The 11,265-nt window shown below is 40.8% G+C and overlaps 1 protein-coding gene across 4 annotated transcripts in view; it reads left to right on the top strand.

Annotated features, from left to right (window-relative positions):
* The first annotated feature begins 3,300 nt into the window (after positions 1–3,300).
* ago4 (argonaute RISC component 4) overlaps positions 3,301–11,265 on the top strand; it is a 44,551-nt gene continuing 36,586 nt past the window's right edge. For 3 of the 4 annotated variants that reach the window (XM_079570901.1, XM_079570899.1, XM_079570900.1), the window contains exon 1: positions 3,350–3,516. In XM_079570901.1, the coding sequence (XP_079427027.1) occupies positions 3,498–3,516 (19 nt within the window). In that variant the 5' untranslated portion in view covers positions 3,350–3,497. Of the gene's footprint in view, positions 3,517–11,265 lie in introns of all 4 variants that reach the window. The other variant, XM_079570902.1, reaches the window with a different exon arrangement.

The following is an 11,265-nucleotide window of genomic DNA, read 5'->3' as shown; positions in this document are numbered from 1 at the left end:
ATGCAGAGGTTTTCTTTACAGCAGGACATGGTGCGTTGTCATGATGAAGAGGATTTTGTTCGGGAAAACAAGGCTCTTCTTTTTGTACCATAGAAGACAGAGGTCATTTTCACACCTTCAGGGATCCTAAAGGGGCCGACCAGCTCTCTCCTCATGATTCTGGCCCAAAACATGACTCTGCCCCCTCCTTACTGACGTCACAGCCTTGTTGGGACATGGTGGCCATTCACCAACCATCCACTACTCCATTGATCTGACCATCCAGGGTCACACGGCTTCATCAGTGAAGACAGTTTGAAAATGAGTCTCATGTATTTCTGAGCCACTGCAGCTGTTTCTGTTTCAGCCTCAATGAACAGTTTAGGGGAGGCCGGATAGAGGGTTTATGCACAACTGCAGCCTCTGGAGGGTCCTACACCTTCATGTTCAGGAGACTCCAGAGGCACCAGCAGCTTCAAATACCTGTCTGCTGCTTTGTAGCATCTGTTCTCTTAATCTGATGTATTTGTCTGGCTTAAACCGTCCTTATTGTGCCGTTATCTGCACAAACCCGTGTGTGTCTGAATCATCCACAAATCTCTTATCAGTTCGATGATTACACTTCATCTTTCATGAAATATCAGAAGTTTTCATACTTAGACCAAGGCATTCAACTATTTCATGCCTTTCATCAGCAGAGAGATCCTTTTTCTTTACCATATTGCTGGAAAATGATGGTCTGCTTAATAAAGTGGAACATCCTTTTTCCGTAGTTTTTCCCTTAACTGGGCTTAACCTGAAAACTAATCACCCCAGGTCTCTAAGATTAATGTCAGTGATTCAAAGAGCCCCGAGACACGACACCATCCATGAGTTTCATTGAAACTTTTTTTTTAACCTTTTTGATACTGAAATACAATTTGCATAATACTTTGGAGCGTGGTGTATGAATTTGTATCACACTATATCTGCAAACTGAAGCATATTTTTAAATTTTACTTTGGGTTGAAAATACTTAGTTTATCCAAGTACTTTGGATAACCTTGGGTTCCTCACTTCTCTAGATCTAGAGATAGAAAAAGCACATGTTGCTGAATTATGGAGTTTAACATTTTTCCATCAGAATAAAATGGGACATTCTGGTCATCGCTACGGCAACACCATGAAAAATATGGCATAGGTGTGATTGACTTTTCTGATCAGAGCGACCGAATAGAATTTTGCGTGAAATTATTTTAATTTTCGTAAAACTAAAATTTGTACTCACCATATAATTCCTATAGGGGAGCGCTATCGCGCCAAATTTGAATTTTGCTTAATGAGAGTGTTTAGGACAGTGACTTTAACACCTGACAAAAAAAATGATCAAAATCCAGCTTCATATGTGCAAATGGGAGCCATTTATTGTTTGCGAAAAATTGCAAAATACTTCGTCCAGTTTGCGGCTTCGCTGCATAAAATACGTAAAACACTCTATACGATAACAAGAGGCCCTTCGCCAGCCCTGATGGCGCTCGGCCCTAACTACCCTCCCTGTGAGTAAACACCTTTGAAGTAGAGTGTCTCTAACGACTGCTCACTCCAGAGTATCGATGCGTCCTAACCTCTTCAAAGCTGATCACTGCCTATTCATGGCTGATCACTGTTGATTACCTGCCTATTGTTCTGTTGATGCTGATGTCCCGTCTCATTGGACTGGCTGAAACCGGGTGCCGGCGAAGAAGATTAGAGTAAAGTGGAGAAAGATGAAATCTGAGTCCCCCATTCCGGTTCATGGAGGGATTTTCTTTCTTGACACAAATAGCTTCTTTTATTCCTCGCTTGTTTCGTTTCTCCAATATAATGTTCTTTGCACTCTTCTTCTTTGCATCTAATAGAATAAACCAAATTGCTTTGTTTGTGGCTCAGTTTTTCATACATTATTTTTAATTTCTTGTAAGTATCTGTTTCTTACTTGAGTAAAAAGTAAAACCAACATTTCTGCATTAAAATTGCTGCTTCACAAAAAAATGATAATTATGCGACTGATGAACAAATGTTATCCATCTAAATGAGTAAAATTTTCCAAACCTGTCATACGCACTTCCGAGATTTACCCACAGTGGAACCAGTAACTATTACTCTTACTCAAGTAATAGTACAGATACTCCGTCAATCCATCCATTCTCTTCCGCAGATACTTCATTATAATATTATTCAAGTAGTTAGTATGATAGTATGATCAAACTCTAAGAAATACAATGCATCCAGTCAGTAGTTTGTGTTTCATGCACTTCATTCTTCAGAAATATATTTTAAATTTTTCTGGCATTCCTTTGGAAAAAATACAGACTTTCATGTTCTGTTTCACATAATCTATGTCACAACTGAAACATTAATCAAACTTTTATGCTCACAGTTGCCAAACCCAGGTACTTTTTTACTCTTACTTGAGTAATTATTTGGCCCACTACTTTTTACTTTTACTCGAGTAAAATTATTTCAAAGTAAAGTTACTCTAACTTTGTTTGTGAGCTGCTCAACCCACCTCTGTTATCTTGACTTACATTGTTTTTGATAGTGCACTTGCCGTTTTAATTAGGCATGCGCAGATCATAGACTGTTTACCTATTCCCGTTAGCATTAGCCTCCTATGTATTATTCCTATAGCCGTTAGCATTAGCCTCCTATGTATTTTTCCTACAGCCGTTAGCTTTAGCATCCTATGTATTTTCCTATAGCCGTTAGCATTAGCCTCCTGTGTATTTTTCCTACAGCCATTAGCATTAGCCTCCTATGTCATTTTCCTACAGCCGTTAGCATTAGCATCCTATGTATTTTCCTATAGCCGTTAGCATTAGCCTCCTGTGTATTTTTCCTACAGCCGTTAGCATTAGCCTCCTGTGTAATTTCCCTACAGCTGTTGGCATTAGCTTCCTATTTAATTTTCCAACAGCCGTTAGCATTAGCATCCTATGTATTTTTCCTATAGCCGTTAGCATTAGCCTCCTATGTCATTTTCCTATTGCTGGGTTGCAGGTTCTAGAATGTGATGATGTCATTGGACCCAGCGGGGGGCAGGAGCCAGTTTTTCCTATTAATAACATTACACTTTCACAAGTCGTAGCTAAAAAGAAAATATATGAATTTAAAAAATGATCTTTAATATCAACCACTGGGTCCATGATCTCTCTGTACAAGACCAAAAATTTCCTCAAAAACAAAATAATTTTTCCTCTATATAATAGTATAGGCCTTTAGAATGCTGTGATGTCACCTGCAACCCAGCAATAGCCGTTAGCATTCGGCGAGCCTCTCCGCTGGCGCATGCGCAGTTCCAAATCCCCAGCCCAGCGGCTCAGAGCTCAGTCCGAAGCGCAGCGGCAGCAGTAGCGGCAGCGGCAGGCGGCCCTCGCGTTTACGTTCACTCAGTTTCCTTATATTTAGTCCCCCATTTAGGCTTCGCGATACCGCCCCCAATTTCAGCGTCGGTACGGAGCCGCCAGGCCGGGACAGAGACGGAGAGAGAGGCCTCGGCCATGGAAGCCGTCGGACCTGGTGAGTGCAGCGGGGGAGAGGCGCCTCGCACACGGAGCACGGCGCTGCGCTAACGCCGCTGCTGCAGCCAGGGCCTCCTCCTTCCTTCCTTCCTAAAAACAAACCCAAGGGGCATCGAAACGCGTGCTATTTCCACATTTTAAACAAGAGACACGTCCGGCCACCTCCGCCACCCGCGTTTATCCGCCTTTTCGGGCGGTAGTAGCGTCTGTGTCGGCTGCACGGTGACGTTTTTCGCCTGTATTTATCCAAGCACGCACTACTCGTCGACTCTCGCATTGTGCATGTGTGTGTATGTGGGGATTTAACAGTCAGGGCATTGCCTTCCTTCCCTCCTTCCTTCCGCGTCGTGCTTTCTGTTTACGATACTGTTTATTCACGGCGTGTTCGCGTTTATTACCAGCACATCTGCGCGCTTTTAACCCCCCGCGCGAAGCCACATTACCCAAAATACACCCTAATATGATACGGGGGTTTAAATTTGAGCTAAATGTTGAACCTTCGCCATCGGGAACAGAGCGTCTCGTCTTCTACGGGCTCCTACAATCCACGATAATAGCCGAAAACGAGACCCCAAAAACGCACGAAACGTTGGCACAAAGCTCGATTTCATGGCTTGTTTTGCTTCTGTCACACGGCTGTTTTTTTTTTTTTCCTTTTCTTTTCTTTTTTTTTACGCGCGTCTCCTTTCGGGCAGGCGGCGTTGTTGCGTTGTTGTGTTGCTGCTTGAACGGATGGCGCTTTTTATCGATCAAACCTCACAAACCTGCGAGGCCGTTCTCTCTCTCGCCCTGCGTCTCGTTACCATCGCTGTTTTTTCTTTTTTCTTTTACGGGCAGCGGGGCGGCGTTGGAGGCGATACAGTGATGGAAGAGCCGTGTGTGATGTCGACGCTAGATCCGGGAAGAGCACCCCCACACATACATACACACCTGTACGTCACCCACGTTTACGCAAAACGGGACAAAGGGCTCACGCGTGCGCCTATAGGAAATGAATCATAACACAGGATTCCCGTGTCTTTGTTATTAACCGTTTATAAAGCGGCGGATGGATTTCATTTGGACAGGAATACAGTTTAAATAACCGCTGATTATTCTCTGCTTTGTGCCCAGATATCTTTAAACATGACACAATGGCCATGTTTGCGGATGAGATTTCGATATGTGATACGGCCGTGCGATATTGCGATGTTATTACGATATTTTACATTTCGACGCGATATGTTCCATTCAAAATAAACACACGTCGCACGTTTTCAGCAGAATTAATCTAAAAACGGGATCAAAACGAGGGTAAAATTCAACTAAATTAGGAAATGTTTACTTTTTACACATTTATAAGTTCTGTTGATTGTTTGTTTTTTGGCTAAGTTTGCAGAAAATAGAAAATGTGTAACAAAAATATGACTTTTTTTTTCAGTTACTAAGGAATATAACACATTACTAAGACGAAATATTAGGGCTGGGGCAAAATATTGGATTTGGATCGCAATACTTTGTGCAATACCAAGTATCGCAATACTTTCAGTACTTGTGTTTTTATCAGCACTTTTGTGTTAATTCACTTTTAAGTATGCTTCTTCATAACATAACATACAAAATGACCGATAAAGGTATAGGCTGAAGCTAATGCTTATTTTGCCTACCCTTGTTTTTTTTTTTTTTAAATTACAGCACGTGTTTTTGTTAACTTTCCAACATAACATCAGACATTCAAAAGGAGTAATTTGACAGTCTTAAACAAACTAGTAAACAGTAAGGCATTTTTCAAGTATAATGCTTTTATACAATCTCTTTAGGTGGAAGAGAGAGGGACATCATTTGAGATCCTCTGTACAGTTATTCCAGAGATCGACCCCTTTAATGGAAACACAAAATCTCATGGTGTTTGTTTGAAATGTTTTCTTCACAAACATCTCCTCTGAGCTCATACCGGCTCTGTCTGAGGGTGAACATATTTTGTAGTGTTTGTGACACACGTTTATTTTTCACTTTGAACATCATTTTTATTGTGTACAAGTCTACTAAATCATAGAATTTCAATGTTTGCAGGTTTATGAACAGGGAATGGGTTGGTTGGTTGTAGGTTGAGAACGTGATGAGTCTTATTGCCTTTTTTTGTAGGGTGACATTTTTTTGTGTGTAGACCAGCTCTACATAGAAAAGTGTATTACTGCAGTGGATAATCAAAGGATGGATTTGGATGAGGACCTAACCTGTTCAAATCTTATATTCTGCTGACATTCAATGATGAAAATATCTGTCATGAAATAAATGCTTGTATTTCTATTTTATTTATTGGGTAAAATTCTACATAGTGTGGCTTTAAGGTAAACATATTAATCATAATTATTATTGTCGGATATTATCGTATCGGCCCCTGAGTATCATGAATCACATATCGGATCGTGACGAGTGGATCGTTCCAGCCCTATTAATATGTAGTACAAACATTACATTTTTATAGCTGTAACCACTAATAAAGAATATATTTTGATTTTAAAGTAACTCATCACTGGATCTCAGTCAGATGAACACTTGATGTTGACAGTGATGTTGTGATGAATGTGGCTTCTTGCGATACGGGTATTGCATCGCCTAATATTGCGATACAATATTTTTTGCGATATATTGTGCAGTAGGGCTGAACGATTTGGACCAAATTTCATTTCTCGATATTCATGCCAGATATACCGATATCAATGCGATTCGATGTAACTGTTTGGTGAAAACTAAGCATTTTTCAGAAAAATAGAAACATAATAATAAAGAGTACCTTCTTATTGACAAAAATCGATGTTGTTGAATGTCGATAATGTTTTGAATGTTCCTGTCTTGATATCGATACCATAACGATATATCTTTCAGCCCTGTTGTGCAGCCATGATTCCTTCCCGTTTATTGACAACATTTGGACTGACATATCTTCATGTCTGTGAGAAAACGGCGATATTCACTAAATATCTTGAGTGCTGCGTAAACGATATTGCGATATTTCACTGAACCGTGTCGGCCAACACAATACATCCATTATAATTTAGCACAATTACTAATCAATTTGTTTTTTAATCAAATTTTGTCAATAGAATATAGGGCTGCACGATATTGAAGTGACATGCAATACGGCTGTGCAATATCGCAATAACGATGTTATTGCGATATTTCACCAAACACGATATTGTGTCAAAAGAAGACTTAAAAAACACCCAATCAGGACCAAAACAAGGGTAGAATTAAACAAAGCTAGTAAATGTTAAACTAAAACTGAACTTTTACACATGACTTGAAGGCTATGGTGATGTGGCGATATATTGTGGCTTCTCGCGATACGGATATTGCATCAGCTAATATCGCGATACGATATTTTTCGCGATATATTGTGCAGCCCTTATAGAATATATGGGGAAACTACTAAATCCGGGCCAAAAACAAGGCAATAAAGGGACTGGTTTAGGAAAATATGACTGAAACTGAATCTTTGCACCGGTTTAAGTTGATATATATGGTTTTGTTTTTGGCTGTGGTGGCACAAAATGTGATAGTGCGACTTATTGTGGCTTCTTTCAATACAGATATTGCGTTGTTGTTGTTGTGATGACTAATTTGGAGGCAAGAAACGCTCACTTTAACGGTAAATGGACTCGTTTCCAGCTCCAGTGGACCCTGGAGCACATGGAGCTGTGTTGTTGTATTAATCTAGTGTCTGTTTTGCACGTTGATAGCATTGTTTTGATATTTAAAGCCGCGCTGCCTCTGCCTCCGTCCACAGGTGCGTCGTCTGCAGGCCTTTGGTCCCGACTATGAGTCACACCGTTAAATACGCCGCTTTTGAATGTCACTTTAAACACTTCCTACTCATTCAGGAACATGTTTACTGCACCACACGGCCACCGGAGGATCCGTGCAGAAAGTCGACATTCTAACTTAATTACATTTTATTGAATCACAATGAGTGGCTTCTATGATGCTCTGGGATCATAGAGGGTTTCACTGCTCTCACCAGAAAACCTGCAAAACAATAGATCGTAGAGCGTTGTAGAAACCACAGTGACCACACGCGGACCACTCATATCATATAGCAACAAAATGCAGCCCTGGAAAAAGGTTGGGAATCACTGCTGGTTTACTACCGGTATATAGTGAATGTGATTTTTCTGACAGATATTGAGATTCGATTTGCGATTGTAATAATTTATCCATATCCTGTGTTGCAGATAAACTTCTAAAACTACTGTGAAACATCATAGTACTTACTGTAGTTATTACAATTCAGCTTTATGTTGCAACAAGATACAAATCTACAAGAGGCAAAGAGGCATTTCGTGGAGTTGTCAGAAAAACATCCTTAGTTTTAAAGCAGTGCTAAGCAGGGGCGGATCTAGAAAAAGAGATCACGGGGTGGCAGGCAGGGTCAGGCAACACATTTTACAATGTTGAATGTCTATAGCGAGGGTACACACGTTTTGCTTGATTCAAAGGAAATTTTTCCATTGGTGAGCCCCTCCAAAATTATACACAAATAATAACATTTTCCATCCATCCGTCCATCTTCTTCCACTTGTCCGTTTCCGGGTCGTGGGGGCAGCTATTGGAGTTGCCCAAATCACATTGCACCAGCCCCTTATGGCGCCTCCTGCAGGTGGTGGGTCCACAGAAGGACGGCCTCATGGTTCTAACCGGGCCTGTTGGTCTCTTATACGGGACTTCTGAATCGCTCTTTGTCTGACCCGTCACCAAGGACCTGTTTGCCCTGGGAGACCCTACAGGGGCACAAAAACCCAGACAACAGAGCTCCAGGATCATTTGGGTGCTCAAACCCCTCCACCACGTTAAGGTGGCGGTTCCAGGAGGGGTAATAACATTGTCCATAATATAAATAGGGGGTTTCTAACTCAGGTAAAATTTAAACTTAAAAAAAATAGCCACAGGAGTTGCACCTGGCTCCTAACTTAGCTCTGAAGTTGTTATAATTCATTGTCCTGTCAAAAAAGTACTGAGCCTCTGTAAGCACCCACGTCGCTTCTAGAGCAGATGTGAGACATCACATGACAATGGGGTGGCAGCTGGAGTGGCAAGACCTTTACTGGGGGTGGCAGCTGCTCCGTGCCACCCCTCCAGATCCGCCCCTGGTACTAAGTAACTTTTACCTTAGTAAATCCTTCCCGTAGTCCCTCTGGGGGTGATACAAGTGTTAATGGGATGATTGGGGGTCTTTCATCTCCCTCTGGTGTCTCTGGCCAGAAAAAACAGAGTTGCAATTTCGCTGCCACCGGGTCAAAGTCACCAATACACACTAATGGGATCACAAAGAAAAAGCTATCTGTGGGCTAGCGCCACTTAAACAGTATTTACAGCCAAGTTTGCGGGAAACAAATGATCTCCATTGTTTAATTGGATGAACAATATCCCTCTGTCCCTTTGTCTTTTCTGTCAGCGTAGTATTTACTCTCACGGACAATTAAAAAACGCATCATGCTCCGACACCTGCAGTGGCGCTTATGGCCTCTAGGGGCATGAGTTACTTGCACGTCTCTCACTCAAACAGCGGCGGCACAAAGCAGGAGTAAAACTAAACCACAGCGCCTTGAGGTTTGGTCATTACTGTTGCTTAAACCTCCATTTCGGTTCGATAAAGGTTAATCATGCAGCTCTGGGGACGAGGGTGGACATTTGGACATTGATTTTTTTTTTTTTGTAGTTACTCATAAGCTGAGAGCATCAAATGACCCGGCACAGCTAATATAAGAAACACACACGATACTTTATATGGGATTTAACCTCTTAACTCCCGCCTGAACCGAGAGGATCTTTTTCCTCACGTTATCAGATTTTTTTTCCAATTTTTTTGTTGGGTATTTTTTTGTCGTTTTTTTGGTCATTTTTTCTCACATTTTTGTCATTTTTTTTTTTGGTCAAATTTTGTTTTTTCAAATGTTAATCACATTTTTGTCATTTTTTTGTCATTTTTTTGTCACATTTTTGTCATTTTTTCGACAATTTTTTAATCAATTTTTTTTATTATTTTTTTGTCACATTTTGTCATTTTTTGGTCATTTTTTCGTCCGTGTTTTGTCAATTTCTTGGGACATTTTTTGCCACTTTTTCATCCATTTTTCGTCACTTTTTTATCAATGTTTTCTCACTGTTTTGTCACATTTCCATCATTGTTTTTGTCTCAGTTTTGTTGCTATTTTCACAGCTTTTTTCCAGAAGCTTTTGGACTGGGGTAAAGCCAAACTGGAGAAAACGTGCTCGGTTCAGGTGGGAGTTAAGGGGTAAACTGTAATGAAAAGTGTAATATTGTGCTTCTTTCTGCTTCTTTTGTCTTGTTGTTAAATCAGATTTCGCGTCCTCGTCACCCTCGTGTGTTGCAGATCACGCAGCGCTTATGCATAATTCATTTGTCTATTTGAATATCGCACCTTATGCATATTTCATACTGCGGTCGTACTGAGGGAACGCGTTTTGACTCGAGCCCGTTGTCCGAGACGTTTTGGAACATAGTTAATAGTAATTCCCGTTCTTATTTTGGTCTCGGTCGCAGAATCGTCTGTTTCTCAGCGTGGTCTCGGAGCCGTTTGGACCAGATTCAGGGAAACAGTTTGTGGAACAACTGGGTTTGTGGGTCAGTGTTTGTGAATCGCTCGCCGCCTCGTCTTCATCGCCGTTTCGCTCGCAGCACTTGGTGTCTTGAACTGAGAAACTTGAACTGAAAAAGAGCTTTTTACCACGTTACAATGTTCCCTCATTAACCCCTTAACCGAGCACGTTTTCTACAGTTTTACCAGAATCTAAAAGCATCTCGACTGTAGAGTTTACAGCAGGGGTAGGCAAGTTCTCTTAGGGGAGGGACGATTTTCTTTATTGTAAATAGACCGAGGGCCGAAGGCGCTGATTATTGCGATTATTAGCCCAAAGTGAAGCACAACACTGGAAAAATTACCATCCTAAATGAGATAAATGACTTAAAATGGCTTGAATTCATCAAATTCTATGTTGAATTTGAGTCGGAACCAAACAAATAACTGTTTTTCCCTTGAAATGACACAAAATGATCTGAGTTAAGAGAATAACAACTACTAGAGGTTTTATCTCATCTAAGACCAGAACAAATCTACTCAAACCTTAGATTTAATCTCATAATTCAAGTAGATCTATGTCATTTCTTCCTTAAAACAATTACTCTTTTTCCAGTGCACTTCCTTCAAACGCCAGTGTTCATAATATTTGACCTCATCGGGTGCATTGACAGTATTTCTACCTTTTTTCTCCCATTTAACTCTAATAATGTTAAAAGCACTCTCTGATTTGTGTGATAATGTTTCTCAAAATCATCTTGAGGGCCAGAGGTTCTGTGCTGAAGGGCCGGATTTGGCCCTCGGGCCTGACGTTGCCGACCCCTGGTTTACAGCCTCGAGGCCAATGTAACGTCTCATTTGAAAGCTAAGACCTGCAAAACTCATCTCAGCTCCATCCTGGTTTTTGTTGTCAGGTTTTAGACGTGTTTGCTGCGTTTTCTATCATATTTTCATTGCTTTTTCGTGGCATTATTGTCACTTTTTCAATGCTTTTTTTGCCGCTTTTTGGCAGCATTTCTTTTTGTTTTGTTTTTTTGTTGTGTGTAATGTGATCGAACCACAAAGATGTGACCAAAACATTAAAAAAATGCAACAAAAAAATGATGAAAACACAACCAGAAAGGATGAAAATGTGACAATCGTAACGAGGAAGAAGCTTAGATGAGTTT

The sequence above is a fragment of the Gobius niger genome (assembly GCF_951799975.1).
Source record: "Gobius niger genome assembly, chromosome: 14".
Classification (NCBI taxonomy): Eukaryota; Metazoa; Chordata; class Actinopteri; order Gobiiformes; family Gobiidae; genus Gobius; species Gobius niger.
This window is presented reverse-complemented; position numbering and strand designations above follow the sequence as displayed.